Raw genomic sequence first — 23,902 nt, forward strand, 5'->3', positions numbered from 1 at the left:
CAACTAATCCATAAGCGGGACAATAATCTCTCCCCGGTGCAGACCCTCCGCTGAACAATGTTGATCGAGATGTGCCGAGTGCAGAGCTTGTGTACACGCAGTCAGAGTACCCGAGCCACGTTTTAGAAGCATTTAAATGAACTGCACTGAGGCCGGGAACCGCTGAGGGGTAAAAACACAAGCATGAGACATGGAGACAATAATATGTTGTTGACGTGCAGGCTTGCCGAGGAGGAGGGCAAACGTTGTAAAGCAAACACCGAGATCAAACATTTGACTCAGCTAGCTTTTTATTATGGCACTTTGAACAGGTCACATGACACACTCAACATCCTGGCTTCATACAGAACAAGAAGAGATCCATATTTAAAATGCATGTTTGAAAGTGATTTGGAAGCCGCTTCATTTTAACCACACACAAGAAAATGTCAGTGTGGAGGTGATCGTTTATCTATCTATATGTATCAAGTCTATCTTGATATGATACTCAAATGCAAATACTTGTCTCTGTATTAATGTGCAGTTTGCCAACACAGAAGTAGAAATCTTTGCTATTGAAAAGCGGTAACCAGAGAATGTTTGACATTTTTGCTTGATAAATAAATAAACATGTTACTCAATCACAAAATATTAGCCGAGATTTGCCGACTTATTTTCTAAAATTTTCTTTCAATTCTAATTTAATGTTTTATATCTCCCACCTCATCACTGTTTGTGAAAACAACAAAGCAAAACCATTATTATCAAAGAAAACATCTAGTACCCGCCTCTTCTTCTGTAATCAAAAGTACAGATATGTGCAAGGAAACTGTACGAAACCCATTCCTGTACTTAAAGGAGCGTCGCAGGTCGTTGTAATCGAACACACACTGTGACGTCCATCCACACGTACTTTGTGCGCCGCATTTTTACACATACAAACAGATGTGGGTTCCCAGGGATAAAGGGTAAACAGGTTGCGTTGAAGTGCTTCGAGATCTTTCGTTGGCACATGAGGAGTTAACATTTACAATATGTACATCTGAGATTAAATCATGAGTTGTCATGCGTTTCATAAAAACAAATAGTTTAGTCGAAAATAAAATTCTCACTTTCCATATCGTTTAGTTTCTGTCCGTATTTGTAAACTAGATTTAGCAAAAAGAACACAGTTTAAAATGGTATTCACTTCAACTTTACATATCTATTTCTCCTGTTCAGCTTAATGGATGATTGGTTCTAAATTTGTACAGGATGCATGAGCAGTACGAATTATCAGGAAACATTCCGAGATTGGATTTGAGTTGAATATAACTGTAAACCTAAAACCAAACGTGGTCCTAAAAGGTACTCCACAATAAAGCTGATCCTCCGAGTGGGATCCCAAACCTCTCAAGAACGATGCAGCTGTGGCAGTGTGAGAAATATAATACACTCCTTTCACCACAAACTGGCCTCTGACGCTTGTTTTTAAGTCAGTAAATAAATGAAACCAATGACTTAAGTCAGTAAGACGAGGTGTTCCTCCGACACCATCCTCTTCCATTGCGGACCTCAGCTCATGGCTGTCTTACCAGCTCTGAAGAGGGGGAGGAAGGGGGGTATGGGGTGATGGATTGGGGCAGGATTTGGGTGGGTTGTTGGTGGTGGTGAAGTTCTTCTGGAAGATGCAGGGAGGAAAGTTTAGGTCCGCACCCAGTTGAGAGGAACCCAGAATGATTCTCGCTCCAGCCTTTCCAAGATACTTCGAAGTTCTGCACAGGCGCTGGCCGAGTCCTCCTTGATTAGGACCCGGTCCACCAGGTGTCCGTACTGCTGATCAATCTGAACCGCAGACTGACGCATCTCTTGGAGGTCTTCGTCCTGTCGTGGAAAGCAAAATGATGGATACAGAATGCAAGACAGAAAACCAGCAAATCTTTCAAAAGCAATTAAGTGATGGAAGAAAAATTTTAATTCTTTAATGAATAGCATCGTAACACTGAAGTCAAATTCCTTGCATATGTACATACTTGACTAATTATGCTTATTCTGAATCAATTGCCCCCTTAAACAGTATAGAGAATAAGTCGGACTCACTGTAACGCGGCCGTGCTCCGCCCCTCCTGGAGAAGTTGCAGCACTGCGACGACGTCTGCTCTCAGGAACGCGAGGTTTGACAAATATGACGTACGGCTTGAACTCCGCTGTCCGCAGCCTCTTCAGGGCCTGGAGGGACGGCGGGTGAACGCAGAACCGAGCAAAAACAGAGGCCACAAATCAGACGTGATGGGAGAGGCTCAACACTGATACGTTAGACACTCCACGCGGCGATCAGATGGGATGTGACTGGCTGCCCTCATCCTCACTCTGCCGCCTGCAGCGTCTGTGTTACGCAACACGATACGGATGTGCGATGCGTTTTGATCGTCGTCGTTGTGCCGTGACGCCTACCTCGGGCTGCACGTCCACCACGCACATCTTGTTCTTGGCCTGTACAGAGCGGATGGCCTCTATACTTGTGCCGTACTGGTTTTCCTTGTATTCCCCGTGCTCTATGAACCTGTGGGGAGACGACAACACTTTTAAATGAGCGGGGAAGTAAATCGTGTGTGTTTACACTAGCATCTGCACGTGTAAACATACTTGTTGTTCAGAACATCTGCATCAAATTGCTGTTTGGTAACAAAGTGGTACTCCACACCCTCCTTCTCTTGAGGCTTCTTGGGCCTGGTAGTATCTGGGAAAACCCAAAGGAGGAGTTTACTTGTATGTAGCCTATAGAGTTGTGTTGGCTCAGTGTGTGTGCGTCGGGACTCACGTGGTACGGCCACTGCAAAGCGATTTACGTTTTCAGCAATGACCCGCTGTTTGAGTTCGTTGATTCGTGCTCCGAGAGATCCTTCGTGGGATTGTGTATTTAAAGGGAGAAGAAAATAATTAACTGCACGCGCATCATCGAAAAGCTTCAGGAAATGGGGCATCGGTAGGTTGTAACACACGCTTTGAACCACAAGGGGTCCCCGTCATCACAGAGAACATGTCTGTCTTTCAGCGGCTCAGTCTCACCGATCAGAACAACCAGCCGGGGCCTTTCATTTGACCTCTGCTGGTAGCGGGTGACCTCTTCATAGGTCAGGTAGTCGGAGTCCCCGAGGTCAGAACCCTCTCCGGAGGATCCTTGCCTGTCCTTGCGACTCAGCCGGAAACTCCTCCGTAGACTCGCTGCAGCGAGGCCGGGGATACAAGGGGGAAAGGAGCAGAAAGAAAAGGGTGTTTCGTGAGGTGACATGAGCCAGACACGAAAATAAGTTCACTATCTCACTGCCATGATAAGGATATATTTGTTCTTCTCTAAAAAAAAAAACTGTTATTAGATCTGTGCAGTGAGCAAACGCTTTAAGTCAAAACCAACCGCTGATAATCATGCATTAAAAGCCTTTTTAAATAGTGCGCAGGGATGAAAATAGCTCCCCCTTATCTGAAGTGTAAATACTTGATAGTGTGAGATATTAGCTGAACCTTTAGACGTCATGCTTCTACTAAAAATAGAAACACATGCAGCTGACAGGTGAAGCTGTTTTAACCAAACCATTTATTAAGCAAATTGTTTCAAAGGGATTCAAACAGATCCTCAAAGCTCCAAAGAAGACACAGACATGTTGTTTCCAACAATACGGTCCAAACAAGGCATGCTGCTCTGAAAGAGGCTACAGAGCTGAGGCGGGACACACAGGACAGCCCGGCCCTGAGAAACACCACATCAGCAGAGAGTGACAGCAAATCAGGGTCTCCCATGGCCAGGACTGTGCATCCCCCCCCCCCCCCCTCAGTGGTGTGTACCCGAGGGAATGAGCTGGCCACTGTACCTGAATAAAATTCCCAGGAAAACACCTGGCCACAGGAGGGCGCCACTTCTTTACACTTAGGAGAGACTATAACTGGCGTTAGAGAATCACACAGCCCAGCCTCACACCTCCACACAGGGTGAGCGAGCAGCGAGCGTGCCTGGTTGAGTGTGCAGTGCGCCCAACGCAGCAGGGCCCTCGTGGGGGGGGGGGGGCATTTTGGAAAGAGAAGCAATGCACTGGCCACAGCACAACAGCCGGGGCAATTAGTTAGATGCAGGGCCGGAGGCAAGGGAGGTTGACGAGGATCCGAACACTGCAAGGTGGAGGGGGGGGGGGGGAGGCATGGGGGTGAGGGTTGTACAGCTCCAAGCAGAGTGCATGATGGAAAGCACAGATACTCTTAATAATGGATGTTGTGTTACAGGGAGAAGGTGCCGATCAGCTTTTTTCACTCCTTGTGCTCGTCATCATTCCAGCAGCTCACAGGACGTGTGGGGAGTAAATGGGGAGTCAGGATGGGCTCATGAGGAGTGAGGGAGGGGAGGCCAGTGGAAGGGGAGGAGAATAAAAGGGCTATACCCAATTTCATTTAAAGCATGTTACGGCAAGAGAAAATCGGGTACCATCATAATTTGCAATACAGTACCCTGGATTAATTATTATGTTTTACTAAATTAGGAATTATCTTGAAAGAACAGCTCTATTTCAACCCAAGGACATTTTCACAGATTCATATTCATGCAGTGCACTTACTAAAAGACTCCATGTGCTAGCAACTATTTTGAATGTATTGCATTAAGTGTACAAATGAAGTGTACCAATTAAACACTTTACCCCAAATAGCACCAAAAGACAGTTAATATCAGGAACCTTCCTGAGAAATAATTTGATTCATAAACCAGTGAAACTTCAGTTCTTTAAATCCACCATTGCTTGCTTTTGATGTCATAGACTCTATGTTTGTTTTTCTTTTGTACTGTGATATCGGACACCGTCATCTCTCATTACTGTATGAAGAGGGAGATCTGTTCCTGGCACCTTCAGAAGTGTGAGTCCATACTTCCTACACATTTATGTCTTCATTATTTCCATTCACATTTGAAACAAAACACTTGTAATGTTTGTTCTACATCTGCACACGTCTCCCCTCATCCATCTTCCTCCTCTGGCATCCGTCTCTGGACCCTTGGCCCCTTCCTTTTATCCCTCAACACCCCGGTCATGGGCAAGTCAACCCGACACAAGCAGTCATGTTGACCCCCAAGCGCAGAAGCATCCGGGGAACCAGCGCACAGCCAGGCTGCAGCAGGCAAAAAGCAGATAGGGAGAAGGAGGTGGAGAAAGATGTACACCTCTCACCTATGTACTGTCCATTGAAATAGCTCTCACAGTCACAGTCCTCTGTAGGGAGGCAAGCGGGGAAGAGAGGGGGTAAGCACAGGGTAAGAGACCTGGAAGAGTCAAGGAGGAAGGGGAGCTGGAAGAGTTACAGGGTGGGGGCGGGCCATGGGGCGTTAAAGAGGGCGGGCGGGGCAGACAGGCAGCAGGCAGGCAGACAGCAAGAGGCGAGGGTGGACGGGCAGAGATATCGAAGAAACGTTGTTGGAGGTAACGGACACTAACAAAGGCTTCATGAAGAGAGGAGAGCAGAAGATAAGAGAGGAGAAAGATGGCTCTCCTTCCTCTGGTAAGGAGCCGGCTGTGAGCAGAGTCTCTGTGACCCACACACACACACATAGACACACACACACACACACACGCCTCCGCAAAGATTCCCAGCTCAGGTAAAAACTACAAAGCCGCAATTCCAAAACGAAAGAACAAGATTTATATTGACTTGATCCGGTTACTTCATCAGACCTAACACCGATTTCTGTCAAATTTGAATAAAAACAGGAGAAAACCACATTGAAAAGTGCAGCTGAAGCTGCAGCAGACTGAAAGATAACGAGGGGAAACGGAACAAAAGACAACAGAGCCTGAGGATGACACAAAAGAAAAGAGGAGCTATTGTTATCTTTAACAAGCTCTGCATGGCCGGGCCGGTCTCTAGGGACGCTGTTCTGCATCACCTGGTGCAAACGCACACACACGCTCGGCAAACAATCTCCACCATAGTCTGGTGCACTAAAAGCAGGAGGGGGGGAATTAAGCACACACACACACACACACATACACACACACACATGTTGAGGCTTTGAGGCCTCTATGAACATTTGCTCTGTTTGAGGATGTGTTCTCTCTGAATCGTGTTTGTTTCTGCACACGGACCCACCTTTATCACATCCTGGCTCATCAGCTAGAGTTTGCAACAAGAAGAAACGGAGGAGAGCGTAAAACATTAGAGGAGGTAGTGCCAAAGAGGTCATGCTTAAGGTCATTGTGCTGTAGATGGCACTGAACAGAATGACGAAATGAGGATTTGACATTTGAAGAGATGTGTTGGCAAAAAAGGACCTCTGCTGGGATTTAGGGGAATTAATCCGAGGGTTGGAGGAGCGTGGAGGGAGGCCGACACCGAAGAGTCCCCGCAGGCTTGCCGCTGCGTGGCGTCCTGTAACAGAGCTCGCTGCCGTCCCGCTAAGCTTTGTTTTCGCCCCGCGGCTCAGGCATAATCGGATCGCCTGCAGCCGTCGCGCCACGAAGTGCCACCCCTCCCATTATCCACTCACCTGGCCGCTTACGCGCCGCGTCTCCGGCCTCAAGTGAGGAAGGGGGAAGTGTATTGTGTTGTTGATGCTGTGTTGCTCAGTGGGTGCAGCTTGTCACGCTGTCTGCATGTACTTAAGCTGCCCGCTGGCCAGATGGACATGAAAGAGATTAATTCATATCTGTGATCCCTCCCTCCGTCTCTGTGCCCCTCCATCTCTCTCATCCCTTCTGAAAAACATTTCTACATCGTGGCATGGAGAGGACAGACATGAAATACTAATGCCTCTGAAAATGCCAATTACCAGCATAAAAAGGTCAATAAATATCAATGAAAACATCCAGCAGGGATATTATTGTCCGATAATGACAGCGACCAATTACATTAGGAGTGAAAGAGGAGGTGATATGGAGAGATGCTGCAAGTAACTGTGATGATGACATAATGCTGAAGATGCAGAGGAATCCTGGGAAGCAGAAACTTACAGATGGGATTTTGAGGGGATTTTGGATTCGGAAGAGTTCCCATTTTCATCCTGTAGGCCAGTCGCCTGGAGAAAGGAGCAGCAAACAAAGAGCCAGAGAGGATGGAGGCAGGAGGAGAATCATCAAGTCAGTAATACACAGTAAGCAAAAGGTGAGGAGGTCATGTCAGAGCGGTGGAACAGAAGATTTAAACATGGAGAGGGACATAAAACCCTTGAAGATGAGACATTATGAGATCATGAGACAACGGGAACCAACTGAGCCGCCATCCCTCCTCCATAAGAAGAAACCCAAGCTGAGAGACACAAAACAACTACAAAACAATTACAAACAACGCGTCTCTTTCACTTTTTTCTTTGTTATAAAATACCTCCACACCATCGATGTCTTCTCGTAGGCTCTGGGATATTGTTGTGTGCCATCGTTGTTGTCTTTATCTATTTGTGATCCTTTCTTCTTTCATCTCTGCGAGGTCTTTAAATGTCTCTTTGTGGATGTTTTGTCTTCTTTTGTGTCTATTTGGTGTCATCTCCATCTATTTGTAATATATTTTATGTCTGCATTGTGGTCATTTTGTGTCATTTTCTATCAATCTGAGGAAGTGTTGCATCGCTCTGGAGTTGTTTACCTTCGCATTGAAAATGCGGAAGGTTATGTTTTGATCGCCGTGTATTTATTAATTAATTTATTAATTTATTTGTATGCGTGTTATTCGCGTAACAAAAACATTTTTAACCGAATCGCATGAAATTTGGTGGGATGATTGGTTATTATCCGGGGACCATTTGATTAGATTTTGGGATCGATCGGGTCAAAGGTCAAGGTCATGAAAAGGTCAAAATCTTCTTTTTACCATAGCTCGGTCAATTTGTATCCAATTGGCATGCAACTAATGCCAAAATGTTCATAATTCAATGCCCAATCTTGTGATATGCGAAGGTATGCGCTCTACCGAGTGCCCATTGTAGTATTATGTGTCTTTGGCGCCGTTAATAAAGTCGGAGCGATGCAGTTAAAGATCCTTTTTTAATTCTTCATTGTTTTAACCCGGAGTGCAGCAGCAGAAATGATATATCGTACTAAACATTAATTAAACCTACAAAATAGAGCATGCCAGCTTTCCAGAGGTCAGACACTGCTGTGCCATGCATATTTCTCTGTGTTTAAACCGTGGTTATTAATCTAACAGACGCTGCGGTGTTCATCAGGGATCTCCCAGCCAGCTGAGATCATCCTCCTGACGGATTATGACACTCACAGTATCAGCATGCGTCTATTCATGGCTGTGTTTCCATTTATGTTTTTCCACACTGCTTTGATGCTCCATCTAATCACAGTGACCTTTTAAAGTGGAACACACGAATGTGGATTTGACAGATTACAAATAGCTGGATGAAATAAATATGCGTGACTAGTGCAGTGCTGCCACTAATCAGTTTACACTACGGGAGACATGATGTGACAACCGCCCACCCATGGGTGCTCTTACCTCTCCTGGAACAGTTTGGATGGGATGAGTCCAGCCCGCAGATTACTGTCTCCCACGCGCTTGGCCTGCCACCACGTGTGGTCGTCTTGGGTCACGACCTGCAGGATGTCTCCCCGCTTGAAGGGAAGTCCCGCCTCCTGGCAAGGCGTCGCCTTGTCTTCCAACGGGATGTATTCAAACAAGGCTCTCATGTACACCTGAAGTCCAAAACAAGGAGCTCCATATTTAGACATGTATCATTGCATATAAACATGGACACAACTTTTTATCTGAAGAAGAAAAAAACATTTTAATCAGTGTTTTTTTCATCATTTAAGGAACAATTCATCTGAAATGTAACAGCAAAAATGCTGAAAATAAGACTAACACTATCTCCTTTCCTCGTTTTATGCTCAGTCACTCACGCTTCATCTCACCTTGCTGTCCTTCAGTCGATCCTCTTCTTTAATGGCGGGGATTATCTTGAGAGTGATGGAGCCCTGGGACTGGGACTAGATCACAAATGGATAGAGGGAGAAGGGGAGAGAGTGAGATTAAAGACAAACACTCTCGTTTCTGATTCTACTGGACTATCAGTGTACCCTGTTTCTAAATAAATAAAAGATGGAAAGAACATTGTAGCTGACGAATCCCCTCTATCGTGATCCCTAAAGGCTTTGGATCCTAAAGAGTTTCTAGTTTAAAAAACACTACAATTAGCACTGCTTCTGTCTGGGGCAAATACAGTGAAGCAAAACATGGCAAGAGCATTTTCGCACTCTTATCCCAAAGAAAAAAACATAAATCAACACATTTAATTTAGTTCAGTTAAAAATACTGGATCAAAGCAAATAATATGTAATTGATTTATTAGGTTATATTTCTTTAAAGAGATTTCTTTTTGGGTGCAACAAGTTATTATTTGGATACCTCATGCTGGTCCCTAACTTCTGCTTACCCAACATTATATGTTCTATTCCAATACGTCTCTGGTAAAAAAAGCCGGAGCAAGTTTCTCCATGCGGTTTGAAAGTATTTAAGAAAACACTTTGACTTTTTTTAATGAGTATTTCTCCGAATCTGCAGCTGAACTGTGTGTCTTACCAGCAGCTGACTGATCTCATCGGGCCTCTTTTGGATCACAGAGACTCCATTGACCTCCCTGAGTTCATCTCCTACATGGACCAAACCTGTCGAGTGGGCAAAAACATCAAGGACAGAGTCTAGACTGGGTATTCGGGGTATTTGATTCACATCTTAACATCAGCATTGTTGTCAAATCTACAGATACGAGTCGCGTCTATCATCAGATGTGATCTTTTCTGCTGCAGCCGCAACAATTATATAAAAGGCGGATAGCAGCCGGGTCAATACTTTCCCCTTAGGACCAAGAAGCACATATAGCAGAGACACAATTGAGAATTATACTCATATAATGTATGAATTCACCAAGAGAAACTGGGGCTTATTCTGAACTCTCTCTTCAGCTTCTGTCTACATTTTTTTCATCACTTGCAACAAGAAAACGGAGCCTGAGCTCAAAGATTAACAGATGCAAACACTGATTGGTTTACTTTGCCAGCATGCGTGTTTCCAATGATGACACACACACACACACACACACACACACGCATACACCTGCATGGGGATGATATTTCCATGGCAACGCCCATGAAAGGATCTTCGTTGAGTATCTATTGTGTGATTGAGTCTCTGGAGGCTTGTGGTGAGCTTTAGGTTTCAGCAACAACCGCACTATCCCTCCTGCTGTTGCGGCTGCTGCATCTCTATCACTGTGGCTTTGATATCACTCACCACAGTATCCGGTTTGATTTGTTGCATATCTGCATATCTTCTGTGTGAAACAGTGTCACCAATCTTCAATCTTCTTGCAAGAAGACAAATGCCGTCAAACCGCAGTAAAAACCAGGAGCCTCCTGGAGCTCAGTTTCCTGAGGGCTGTGCTACATTACTGCAAAGCCCTGGCTGCCTTCCATACAGCAACCTTTGTTTCATGTCATCCTCGAGTCTTTCCTATTATATGAACTCTTCAGCAAAGAAAAATATTTAACTCACAACCTTAATATTTATAAAAATGGATGGCTACAGCCCCGAATGGGAGGAGTTTAATCAAAAAATGATTTTCTCTGCTCAGATTATGACTTTAATTTCAGTGCCCTTCATCGGTGTACCACCCCAAGGCTGGGAACTGCAGGTACTTGTAGTTTAGTAGTCTGACACAGCTTAAAGAAAGCCTAGAGGGACAAAAGGAGAAGAAGCACAATGTACCGCTTCGGTCGGCTGCACCTCCTCTCATGATTCGAGCCACGATCACCATCCCAGTGGCTTCATCCCGCCTGATAGTGGCTCCCTGGAGTGAGGATAGACAATACAAAATCATTAAGAGAGAAGAACACGAGGTCTCATATAATCTCTTCCTCTTTCATTCAGTTTTCCTTTCACTCGCATCCTTCACAACCCACCAGAGGCTCCTTGTTCTTCACGAGCCTGACAATCTTTACCGACTCTTCGTCCAGCTCATCCTCAAAGTCATCCGGCAGCGGCGGCAGCACGGGATCAAAGTTCTTCTGCGCCACGGTGTCGTGCACCGAGAGGACGGCCTGGTGTCACAGAAAACACACGAGCTGAAATTCAGTGCTGATGTTGAGCTGACGGTCTACCAGCTTCAAAGATGAATTTCAAGGCAAATTAAATTATATTATAATGCCGGACAGGAAAATTGGCCGAATGAATGCACACCAGTGCGTCATCTCCTCATGATCTCACTATTGTAAGGCCCAAAACAAGTAGACGGGTGTTTACCTTGAGGTGTGGTGACGTCAGCAGGTGCAGCAGCTCTTTCTCCTCGGTGCTCATTGGTCCACTCTGCAGCTCCTCTGCCACCTGTCACAGAACACACATGAGCCCCGCCCTGGGATGAACATGAGCACATCACCGGTACTGCAAGCTGCATTTTACTGCAGATGGATCCACAGCAGACATGCACACAGGAGAAAATAAGTAGCGAGCAGCTAAGCTCAGCAGTTTCCTCGCTGATAACTGGTGAGCAGCAGGATGTGGAGTTTCATTAAAAAAGCATCGGGATGATTCAGCACTTTGAGAACATTAAAATTCACTTTTGATACCTGCATTGCTTCTCTGTCGGAGCTAACTCATTGTTATTGACTGCTGTGCCCAAGTGGAAAAGTAATTTAGGTTGTGTGTGGGGGGGGGGGGGCGGGTGATGAACTTGTGTGTGTGTGGGGGGGGGGGGTGATGAACTAGTGTGTGTGTGTGGGGGGGGGGTGATGAACTTACTTCCTCTGCCAGAGAAGAGGCACTGTGGAGGACAGGTGCTGGGCTCTGTCTCTCATACTGTCTCAGCTTTTCATGAATCTGTAACACACACACACACACAGTTTATTAGAGAAGAGGGAATGGACAGGACAAGCTGAAGGTTAGATTGGCCTCCTGGAGTTTGCTTGTAAACAAACAAAGGTTGAGCTTAGATTCAGTGTTACTCATCAAAATGCATTGTGGGAATCCCTGAGGTCTAACCAATCGTGCATTGTTCACATCCATGTTCACTAGCAAACAGTCTTTATCCCTGGGGTACTGCTGCGTGGCTTGGTGCCCTCAGGCCATCGACAGTTTAGTGGAATAATATGAATCCATTAGCAGGAATATGTGTCCTGATGCGCATGCAAGAGACAAAACAGGGACCAGCTCATCTAGAAAACTGCTGCTCCCTAGCACATCTGGAATTAAACCATAGGCACTTTCATTAATTTAACTTTTTTTGTGTCTATTAAAATGGCCCAATCCTTGCAAAGTATTATTGTTTTTCTCTCCTATTTTAATTCATTCAAATAAAGACTGGATGAGAAAATATAAACAATCCTTTAAAAAATGTTGAGATCTGCACCAAGAGCTGAATTCTCCTTGGGCAACATCTCTGAAATCATCTCTTATGTTGAAGATATTCCTGCTATCTGAATAGAAAGAAAATAAACAAAGAGGACATAAACACACTTCTTTGATAGAAAGTTCCTTTGTTCCATTCAGCATATTATCCTAAAATAATAAAGAAACATTCTGAAATCATGTACATACATTCAGTGGCACATAGCTGAAATATTACATCTACATGTAAATATCTTGTGGAATCAGACTTATCATGTGATCAATACCTCACCTTCATGAGATATCCCAAACTCCGCTCGCTGAAGACGTCTTTGAGGAAGACCATGTCCTCTTTGTGATTGGCATCGGGCCGAAGCTGAGAGGTCAGCAGGGCCAACGTCTCATGTAACCCTACGGAGGAGAGGAATGGGGAAAAACCAGTATGTATATTACTATTAGCAGATGGAGCACAGCAAGCTTCAAGCTGTATGGGACAGTATGTGTTGAGCATCTGTGCCCACTTATCTCACCCGCTTCAGCTGTGAGAACCGGCATGGCTTCTTTCATGGGTCAGTGAGGTGAGGAAGGGAGGAAACCTGGGAGGAGGAGAAAGATAATTATAATCAACATCACAGACAGATATAGGTTCAGTTTCGAAGTGGATATTTTCACAAATAGCAAAAAAAGTAATGGTGTTTCTGTGAGCTCGTACAACAGATGAAAAGGCATCCAGAGACCCATGTGCAGTAATTATAGCCATTTATCATCTCCTTGTAGGCTTCATCCTATAAATAAATTTTTCCCCAGTGCAGTTAACTCATCTGTGAACATGCAGGTGTGTATCTGTAAGTCGGCTGGCATTATAGAGCCGTACAAGTAAGAAAAACCGGCCCTGCTGGTACTATCAATCACACAGAGACTCACAGGCCCTGTGTGGTTCAGTGAATGTGGAGCAGAGCAGGAGAATGAGATCATCAAACAGTATTGTAAACAATATAGTTGCATACTCAGAAAATGATTTATGCTCTCCATAAAGAGCTAAATTACATTTGTTGATGTCCAGTGCATACAGTACAATAACTTTAATTCTACATTCATATTCATAAGCTGACAGATCTACGCTGCTACAGTCGGCTGAAGTACCGCACAGACTGCTGGATTATTGTAGCCCCTATCGATCAATATCCCTGTCACTCCACTCAATATTCTCCATACTTCCTGCCACGGGAAACACAAGTCAATAACATAAACCACAGACTCCATCATATCACACTATGATCCGATAACAAAACAGCCGGAAAATGCAGCAGAACCAAAACAACACCACAAAGCTGCAATAAAGAGTTTTAGCATGTTCACACGAGTTGTGTTAAACATCAACAATAAACCGCATGTGGAGGACCTTTTGGGGCAAGGTTATCAGTGAGACTTATTTTGGTTGTGTCAAGATACGTGGAATTAATAGGTAAGTCAAAATGGGCTTGTTTTAGATCAGATATGATGTATACATACTGCATCACATTATCATACAGCATTAGTGTGTTTAGTCTGGTGAAATATTGACAGAAATTGTATTCAGACTGTTTAGAGAAGAAGCTTAACCTGTCTGGCAGTCGCGTGCTTGTCTGCTTTGTATGTGTAAAATAAACATAAGCTTTATGAGGGATGTATTCGGTGCATTGCTGTTCACATGACTGTCTCCGCCACCTTATGGAGGCATGCCAAGCTGATGCATCTTGTCTCGGGGTGTTAGCTCGCACAGACTGTTGAGCTTATATCAATAATAATTATGACAAATCTGTAGATAGAGAAACAGGTGTATATCAGAGAGGTAAACCCACCTTACATGGAGGAAGTAAATTCAAATACTCGACCAAGAGAATATCCAGTTGTATGTGATGCAGTTGTACATGCAGATAATTTAGTCAGGTGGGATACAGACTCTGCATTGGCAGATAAAGAATAGCAGGTATGGGATCAGAAATTGAGACAAACCCAACAAACAGGGGGAACAGGAGTTAGAAGTGGAAGACTGAGTATCCCAAATAGTCCATCAAGATAAGTGACTGAAAAGTGGGAGGAAGTCGTGACATTGCAGCTTCAATTCATCCGGTTGCGCTTGTGTATTTCTATGAGTTTGTTCATGAAGAACACAGCACGGCACCCCACATAATATTTTAGTGTCTCTATATTGCAAGTTTGCAATTTTCTCCCTCCCCCTAAAGCTTTTTCTCAAACGTTTCCTTGTTGGATGCTACAGAATATGATTAACCGCAGCAGAGACAGCAATGAGCTCATGAATAATGAACAGAGAGGATATGAAAGAACCAGATAGAGGGATGAGGAAAAGATGGGAAGGGAGGCTGAACATCTTCTATTCTTTGTTCCGTCAGGAGAATCAGTGGGAACCTCGCAGAAGAGACCGTTTCTGTATTCGTAGGTGTGTCAGCCGGGATTTTCTCCATAAACTTCACTATATTTATTTTATAGGAACACAACAGAATATATCAAAACAGTTTCACTGGTAAAGTGCTTCACTCTGTATATTGACATTTACTTTTTACTGATGGTGTTTTATGTCACCAACAACCATCTTCATCAACAAAAAGAAAAGCATCTCCTTACAGTAAAGACATGATAATAAAAAATAAATGTCCATAAAGTGTAAAATGAATCCAGTGATAGTAATCTTCTGTACATCCACATGTATATGTGAATATTGCAGGAACTGCTAATTGCTAATACAGCATACTTTAAATGGAGCCCATTTTTAAACAAATGTTTAATAATTGCCAACAACATAACTCACTGAATCCATGGCAACATCATTTTAAAAGTAATTTATAATTAGGTCTTCAAATAACTGATAACTTATGGACTGAATATTTAAGAATCAGATTTTGGTGATTTATGAGGACATTTTACACAAACCAGTAAAGGGATATGGGGACCGTCTTCCCTTTTGTTCTCGAGACAATTGAGAAGAACTACACAGGCTCTCGTAATTGTATGAATACATTTGTCTATCCAGAGTAAAATGTCAAAAGGGTTAAGACATCTTGTTGGTTGGCTGAAAAGATCCTCACCTTGTGATGACTTAAGAGAACAACTCATGGCTTGTAACATGACTAGAAATTCTCCCTTTAACGTGGATGTATAATCTCTTCAATGTCACCATTCTTTGCATCATCAGTTATTTCCTCCAATAATAAAACAATCAAAAGCTTGTGGTTCATTACACATCCCTCTGCAGCAGTAGGGTGGGTTAGGAATTGTGGGAGGATGGCATTATCCTCTGAGCTGCTTGTACAAGTTAATTTATCTTTAAAGTATTCAAATAAAAAAAATCTGCATTGATTTTTTCAAACTTCCAATTCATGAATTCCTATAAACACATCGTATCATTGTCTTTCTCACAGTGCCCATCGTGCTATCAGCCACTACAGTCTGGTCCCTGTCTGCTTGCCTAGCGACAACCATCTCTGACTGCCCCTTTAAAGCTCTGAACAGATGCTCCTGGCTCACACAGGCCTTCACCACGCGGCCGCTATCTCACATCACTGCAAAAAGCTAACTACAAACATGCAAACGTCACTGATCCAGAAATAGATTCGGACAGGCTTTTTTTGCATTGCATCAGAGCAAAAAATGTCATTTTCACTTCACATCTAGTTCAAGAGCTTAGCTGCAGATCACAAAAACATGATGGAGCCCCAGTTAGGTCAGAATAAGTCAGCTGATCAGATCATATCTTCGTCATATAACCCTCATCTAGACACATTTAGCTCAAATGCAGAAAGTCCAGCAGTTTAGTACTGCCTTCGCATTATTGACATTATATTGGGTTAAATAAGATACGTGTAAACCACTGAATGTTATTCGTGTTAGTCATCCACATGTCGTTTGCTCATTTATACACAGATGAGTTTGGATTTGCAGTATTCAACGAACGTGAACACACAACCAATTGACACCTACTTACTCCTACACACTGTTTCTATTCACAGTTGTTGTGTCTCTGATTCATCTTTTTCTTTGTCTTGTTTCTCCTGCCTTCCAGTCATAAGCTCTGGAGGTGCTGTGACGTCAGCTGGTTCAGTTGAGCATCATTCGGCCCTCACGGCGATAAACCCACTTCCAAGAGTTTCATCAGGTCTCCCAAAGCCTCTCTGAAGCCTCCTCCAGTAAGACCTGAGCCGCAAGAGCTTCAGAGATACTACAGAGCAGCCTCTGTTTTCCTCTTCTTTCCTCAAAGTATCGTGTTGGCTCTAGGATGGCAACAGATGATTCTTCTGATCATTAATCGGTGCAATTAAAAATATGAATCTAATAGGCAAACTAATGTTAGAACATTTTGGAAAAAGTCCAACTTCAAAGATATTTCATTCAGAGAATGATATCAAAACAGAGAATGTTTGACAAAGTGATTATCAAAACGGTTTGATACATTGTCCAAGCACAGGTACGATGCCATTGGCTGTTGCCAGGGAATATTTGACAAGATTGTGAAATAGCTCAACTAATTAAAAAAATAAATCAATAATGTTATGTGGATGTAAATAACATCCAGTTTGAAATCAATGAAAATGATCACATGTGGGGTATGACAGGTGGTGTAATTAAAGGGGTTCTTAATTATATCTGACGGGGAAGTTTGGGGAGTAATAATTTTCAGTTCTGGTTGGTTCTTCTACTGCAGGAAATATATATACATAATCAAATCTGAATCTACAAGCAGTAATATCTTTCAGGGAAATGGAGAGCTATGTACTATGAAGTAGAGGTATCGGCCTACAACACAATACTGCACAACAAAAGTTCTTCATTCAAACCTTTACTAGCACAATGTATCTACATTTAAATGTGTGGATAAAAAAATACTTTGGGGGGCTTTTGTAAATCATCTTGGGATACAATAAGTTAGAATAGTAACACAATGAACTATTTGTAAATCTAAACATAGTATTACATCTATAGCTGTTCAGGGCTAGTGTGGTTGGGGGTCACCACCCCAACCCTTTTCTGACAATAAAGTCGTCCGCTGTTTTTTGATGAGTGTATTTCACGTGTGTTTCTGACAGCTACAGTGCTAACAGCATGAAAACAATAAACGACGACAGCAGAGCTGACAAAGTTAACGGCGTTCACCTGAAGGGGAACCGGCGGGTCGTTGTCATGCTTCCGCGATGACATCGTGGGCTGGGGCGGCGTTATTAGCTGTAGCCGCCATATGAGCGCAATGCTAACCAGCCATGAGCCAGCCAGGCTCGAGGTAGCACACGCCGGCCTTACGATGTGAACAAATGAGGAAGTGACTTGATTCTCTGCTCAGATACATTACTCCTATATATCAATCCATAGCTAATAGTTGCTTACAGTTATAATAATGCTCTGAATAGAAAACGTAGCATTTTGAAGAATAAGGCAAAAGGTTTCGAGACCTATAGAGACTGGGTTCAAATGACCACTTATGGAAGGGGGCGATCATGAGCATGCTCTTTTTATTTAACGTGATCTGTTGCTTTGAAACAAGAAACAAACAGCAGACTACATATTCATCTAAAAAATGTTTCAACACAAAATGTGTCATCTGCCTCGATAATCGTGATGCCTGTGTGGGTGTAGGGATCATGAGAAACACCCTCTCATAATAGCTCTTGCTCTTTATTAAAATGCATCGTCTGCAATGCTGTGAAAATGCCTTGGCATCGAGACGGCGAAACAACAAACGCTTGGTCAAGCTGTTCTAAGCAGGCTGCCGTTCAGAGAGTATGACACGTTGCCAGATGACGAGGGTCTGAGCGACATGTTTTTACAATATGGTGGAGGACGTTATTTCTGTATCAGCCACTAAACGGCGAGGACTGATGCCAGGAGCAGGAGGAGAATTTAGCACTGCGACCACTAAAGCACGTCTCACATGCATGCAGCTGACACAACACAGGCACATTCACACACTGGTCAGTATATTTGCATACGTGTCCACACACACACACACACACACACACACACATACAGTTCAAGAGTGACAACATCTTAGTCAGTCCATGATTGAGCGTCTTGGCTGGACTCCTCGCTCCATTGACAATGAACACCACACACACAGCTAATCCACTGCCCTGACAACAATGGGAGGAAACACTAAGTATGTTTGGCTAGGATCCAACATGCCGTTCACACACATACACACACACACACGCATTTCCCAGACCCAGACCCTCACTATAATACAACAAGAAAACCATCACATAATCTCAAAGGGTGTGGTCGAACAAAAACTGATATCATCTCCAACGTGGAGGTTTCACTCCAGATGTTGACAGCTGTCACATTCCGGCACTGTTATTCGAACGCTGCACCCTCCTCCCCCGATGCCCATGCACCACCCACTCACCGCTGCACAGCAAAGCCCCGGCAGATGTTTCTTTCCCTTTGTTTCACCTGCTCTCTTTCTTTCTATTCATACTTCCTCCTGTCTGTAGAGCATAATGCCAGCCCTCCCTCTCTCTCCCCTCTTTCGCTCTCCTCCATCTATCCGCAGTGCTACAGCACTCTGATCTCCCCACATATAGCATGCCGCTGGCTGGCAGACGGAGGGAGGAGGGAAAAGAAGAGCAGCTCATCAGACACCTCGTGCTCACACTTGAAATAAAGGCATTAAACAGAAACATATGGCCTTCTTACCTTCTGGTCTCTCTGTATTTCCTCCTCTCTCTCTCTCAGTGTTTGTGTCCCTCCTCACTGCAGCCACACTGTTTCTCTCGCTCTGATTCCTCCTCCTCCTCCTCCTTCTTCTCCTTCTTCCTCCTCCTCTGTGTTGCTCAGAAACCTGCTGCCGCTGAGTGTCCGCCTCTTTCCCTCTGGTTCTCCCTCTCTCAGCCCCTCCCCTAACCCCCTCCTCCCTGTACATCACTGATGCTCTCTCTGGCCCCATCAGGGGATTTAGGATGCTATAGAAGAGCTGAGATTTTGAGTATTTTTCTGCCTATACTGTTGCACCAGATTGTGAATTCCACCTAAAGTAGTGGTTCTCAATTGATGTTCAGCGACAGAACGCTGAGAATTATACCAGTTATTATGTCTCTCTTATTATGTCTCTCGCAATAATGTGAACCTATGTATTTACACTATTTGAAAGAAACACGTGAAAAGTTGTTAAAATAATTAGAGAAAAAAATCCTGTTTCTGATCTATGAACGATTAGAGATTCTTAAAAATTGAAATAATTTTGTTTGAATTATGAAGCCTATTTTAACCTAGAGGGTTATTTAACATCACTCACAGCAGCAGTTTATAAGGCCAGAATCAACAAGCGCCTGCAGCTATTGTTCTCGTTTTCCATCGGATATACAGTATCTCATTGCTACAAGAAACATTTAAATGTGTTTGGTAAAACATAAATAATTTGCAAATGTGGATTAAAATATGCATATTAAATATATGATTGGGTACACCTAGCTGGCACCAATAAATTATATTCTCCAAAATGAGAATGCAGTTGAATCAACAGACCAAAACAGAGCCACAAAGAGCAGGAATATTGGACTTAATTTTGACAAGTGGTCAGCAACACGACTCAACATGAAACTCAGCAATCTTCTGTGTCAGGCCCCAGCCTGACTGTTAGTTTTTGCTTCACTTCCTCACCTTCCTGGCTGGCGTGGGCGTGGTTTCCGGCTCCCTTCATTCCAACTACACACACCTGCTCCCCGTTTGGTCATCAGCACACCTGCCTTCCATTCACTAATCATCTCTTCAGGATAAAACCCTGGGTTCTCCCTCCATCACATGGCTGGATCGTACTGTAGATCTCCGTGGGATCATCAGCTCTTCTACCACGGGTCTACGCCAACCCACGCCACGCCATCGCCAACCTCCACAGCCCCGGACTACTCCTCTCCTATCCCATCCCCCTTGGACAATTATCTATCCCTATAATAAATACACCCTTCTAGGGGTTTTTTGTACAACGCCTGTCTCTGCCTCTGGTTCTGCGCTTGGGTTCGCACTCCGTGCCAAACCCTAACAGAACGATCCAGCCAACTATGGACCCAGCGGAATCGGAGAGTTTCCGGCAGGCCCTCACCCACCAAGGAGCGCTCGTGGGGCAGCACGAAAGACTTCTTCACGAGACACTCACCGCCCTCCAAACCCTCAACACCCAGGTCCAGCACCTCACCTGCAAGGTAGACCAAGTCCTTTCACCCCCCGATTCCTCTACCTCCTCCGGAGAGGTCACTGGGCCTCCACCCCAGCTCAACGCTTCTCCCCCATCTCACCCCTCTCCACCTAACCAGCGATCATCATTTCCTCATGAGGCTAGGATAGCTCTCCCTAGGAGTTACGATGGCAGGTTAGGAGATTGTCGCGCATTTCTTATGCAGTGCGCATTTGTTTTCCAACATCAGTCAGTTATGTATGCGTCTGAGCAGGTAAGAGTAGCATATGTCACAAATTTATTGTCTGGTAGAGCACTTACGTGGGCGGAGTCCACGCTGTCTAGGGGATCGGAGATGAATAGTTCCTATTCAGCTTTTACAGAAGAGTTTAGGAGAGTTTTTGATCACCCTAGCCGAGGGATAGATGCTGCCAGCCAATTATTCTCGCTCTCCCAGGCTAGTCATAGCGTAGCCGAATACGCAGTTGAATTTAGAATTATAGCTTCTAATAGTGGATGGAATGATGACGCCTTACGCTGTGCATTCCGTAGGGGATTGAGCGATGAGGTGAAGGATGGGTTAGCGGTCAGGGACAGGGCTACTAGTCTAGACAACCTCATAGAGCTTTCCATCAGACTAGACAATCGCCTACAGGAGCGTAGACGAGAGAAGTCACATAGACCCACAGACTACAATTCCCATGTGCCCCGGCATCAGCGCTTCTCCCCAGAGCAGAACTCCCAATCTAGAGCCACTCCACGGCTCGTTAATCGGTCTTCTTCACCCAGTGAGGAGGAGCCCATGCAGTTGGGTCGCACCAGAATATCTCCAACAGAACGACAGCGCAGAGTTTCCATGGGAATGTGTCTTTACTGTGGAGCTCCTGGGCATGTCATCGCACTGTGTCCCCAGCGGCCAAAAGAGCTGGCCCGTCAGTAGCAATGGGCGTACTGGCGAGTCCAACCAGATCCACACTGCCCATTCAACCCGTTAGCAGCTTGATGCCTCCATCTTGTGGGAGGATCAGGTATTGCCCGTTAACACTCTGATTGACTCGGAGCCGATGAAAGCTTCATTGATGTGGAGTTTGTGAGAGAAGCAGGCATTCCCACGGAGGTCCTGGAGGTCCCTCTAGAAGCCCGCGCACTAGATGAAGGTCTGCTGGCCCGTGTTACCCATCGCACAGTTCCTGTTACTCTCCTATTGTCCGGTAATCATCGGGAGATGGTTCAGCTCTATGTTCTCAAGACACCCACTACGCGTCTGGTTCTAGGACGTCCCTGGCTGGAGTGCCACAACCCACAGATCGATTGGACCACCGGCATGATCAATGGATGGAGCGTGTTCTTTCACTCTCACTGTCTGCAGTCCGCCCAAACACCTGGCAGGACCACGCCGGTCAGACCTATCTCCACCCCACCCGATCTGTCCTTAGTGCCTTCCCAGTACCATGACCTGGCAGATGTGTTCAGTAAGGAGCGGGCACTCTCTTCCTCCTCATCGTCCCTACGATTGCGCAATCGATCTCCTTCCAGGAGCCCCGTTGCCCTCAAGTCGATTGTTCAATTTGTCCCGTCCAGAGAAGGAAGCCATGGAGAAATATATTCGAGAGTCCCTAGCTGCCGGACTCATCACGCCTTCCTCGTCTCCTGTCGCAGCTGGCTTCTTCTTTGTTAGCAAGAAGGATAAGACTCTGCGCCCGTGTATTGATTACCGGGGCTTGAATAACATCACCATCAAGAATAAGTATCCCTTACCTCTCATCAGCTCAGCATTCGAACCACTTCATGGGGCCACCATATTCTCCAAACTGGACCTCAGAAATGCCTACCACCTAGTTCGGATTCGTAAGGATGACGAGTGGAAGACGGCATTCAACACTCCCCTGGGTCACTTCGAGTACAGGGTCATGCCTTTCGGCCTTACGAATGCACCTGCCATCTTCCAAGCCTTGGTAAACGATGTCCTCCGGGACATGCTGAACCGGTTCGTTTTCGTGTACCTCGACGACATTCTCATCTTTTCTAACAGCAAAGAGGAACACATTCAGCATGTACGTTTCGTTCTCCAGAGACTCATGGAGAACAAGCTTTACGTCAAGGCAGAGAAGTGCAAGTCAAGACTGATCCTCTGAAGGTCCAGGCGGTAAAGGAGTGGCCAACACCTGCAAATCTGAAGCAACTCCAGCGCTTCCTTGGATTTGCAAACTTCTACCGTCGGTTCATCAGAGACTACAGTCGAGTGGCAGCTCCACTCACCAGACTCACTTCATCCACCATCACGTTTTCCTGGACACCAGCAGCTGACAGAGCTTTCACGGAGCTCAAGAGGCGCTTCACCTCGGCCCCTGTGCTGGTCCACCCGGATTCCACAAGACAATTTGTGGTAGAGGTTGATGCGTCGGACGAAGGAGTAGGGGCGGTGCTGTCCCAGCGTTCGGTCAAAGACCAAAAACTCCACCCTTGTGCATTCTACTCTCGTCGACTTTCATCAGCAGAACGGAACTACGACATAGGAAACCGTGAGTTGCTGGCAGTGAAGTTGGCCTTGGAGGAGTGGAGGCATTGGCTTGAGGGTACTGAACAGCCATTTATTGTATGGACGGACCACCGTAACCTGGCCTACATACAATCTGCAAAACGTCTCACCCCCCGCCAGTCTCGCTGGGCATTGTTCTTTGGGCGTTTCAACTTCACCCTGACCTACCGTCCGGGTTCCCGAAACGTGAAGCCTGATGCTCTTTCTCGCCTCTTCACTCCTGTGGAGACCCCTGAGATCCCTGACACCATCATCCCTGAGTCCCGAGTGGTCCGAGCTGTCACCTGGGGTATTGAGTCCGTGGTCAAGGAGGCTCAAAAACATCAGACAGTCCCAGAGAACATGCCGGAGAACCGACTCTTTGTCCCGGATTCGGTTCGGTCCGAAGTTCTTCAGTGGGCTCATGCTTCCCGCCACGTCTGCCATCCGGGGGTTCGACGCACTCTATCCTTCCTTCGTCGACAGTTCTGGTGGTCAACCATGGATAAAGATACTAAAGCCTTCGTATCCGCCTGCAAGGTGTGCGCTCAGAGTAAGGGGTCCCATCGACCTCCTGCTGGTCTCCTACGACCACTTCCCATTCCAGGCCGTCCATGGTCCCACATCGCCCTGGACTTTGTCACCGGGCTTCCACCATCTAAGGGGAACACGGTCATCCTCACCATCGTTGACCGGTTCTCCAAGGCGGTACATTTCGTGGCCCTGCCAAAGCTTCCCACAGCTTCCGGCACCGCTGACCTAATGGTTAAACACGTGTTTCGCCTTCATGGAATTCCCACGGACATAGTCTCGGATCGGGGGTCCCAGTTCACCGCTCAGGTTTGGGGCGTTCTGCCAAGCTCTGGGAGCAGGGGTCAGTCTGTCCTCCGGTATCACCCACAGACCAACGG

The 23,902-nt window shown here is 45.3% G+C and overlaps 1 protein-coding gene across 3 annotated transcripts; it reads right to left on the reverse strand.

Annotated features, from left to right (window-relative positions):
* Nucleotides 1-272: 272 nt before the first annotated feature.
* On the reverse strand, nucleotides 273-20,156 carry mpp3a (MAGUK p55 scaffold protein 3a). 3 transcript variants are annotated; one of them, XM_056406456.1, is made up of 18 exons: nucleotides 19,000-19,083; nucleotides 12,846-12,911; nucleotides 12,608-12,726; nucleotides 11,731-11,808; nucleotides 11,236-11,316; nucleotides 10,896-11,033; nucleotides 10,702-10,783; nucleotides 9,517-9,602; nucleotides 8,850-8,924; nucleotides 8,434-8,630; nucleotides 6,945-7,009; nucleotides 6,085-6,108; nucleotides 3,028-3,183; nucleotides 2,780-2,860; nucleotides 2,605-2,698; nucleotides 2,413-2,521; nucleotides 2,059-2,187; nucleotides 273-1,842 (listed from the first exon to the last, which is right to left on the reverse strand). In XM_056406456.1, exons 2-18 carry the CDS (start codon nucleotides 12,880-12,882, stop codon nucleotides 1,663-1,665), a joined length of 1,731 nt encoding a protein of 576 aa, XP_056262431.1. In that variant the 5' UTR covers nucleotides 12,883-12,911; nucleotides 19,000-19,083; the 3' UTR covers nucleotides 273-1,662. The 3 variants fall into 3 exon arrangements, with proteins under 3 accessions (XP_056262431.1, XP_056262432.1, XP_056262430.1); XM_056406457.1 differs by lacking the exon at nucleotides 6,085-6,108; XM_056406455.1 differs by lacking the exons at nucleotides 273-1,842; nucleotides 2,059-2,187; nucleotides 2,413-2,521; ... (1 more) ...; nucleotides 2,780-2,860; nucleotides 3,028-3,183 and having other exon boundaries at nucleotides 5,021-6,108; nucleotides 19,000-20,156.
* Nucleotides 20,157-23,902: the final 3,746 nt, after the last annotated feature.

Source organism: Pseudoliparis swirei, chromosome 23, assembly GCF_029220125.1.
Source record: "Pseudoliparis swirei isolate HS2019 ecotype Mariana Trench chromosome 23, NWPU_hadal_v1, whole genome shotgun sequence".
Taxonomy (NCBI): domain Eukaryota; kingdom Metazoa; phylum Chordata; class Actinopteri; order Perciformes; family Liparidae; genus Pseudoliparis; species Pseudoliparis swirei.

Bases quoted from the DNA above. Each gene is read 5' to 3' on its own strand.
- mpp3a (XM_056406455.1), bottom strand. From the start codon at position 12,882: ATGAAAGAAGCCATGCCGGTTCTCACAGCTGAAGCGG. The intron at 11,809-12,607 runs GTGAGGTATTGA...TGTGTGTTACAG, and splicing joins GTTTGGGATATCTCATGAAG to ATTCATGAAAAGCTGAGACA. The intron at 7,010-8,433 runs GTAAGAGCACCC...TCCTTTCTCCAG, and splicing joins TCCAAACTGTTCCAGGAGAG to GCGACTGGCCTACAGGATGA.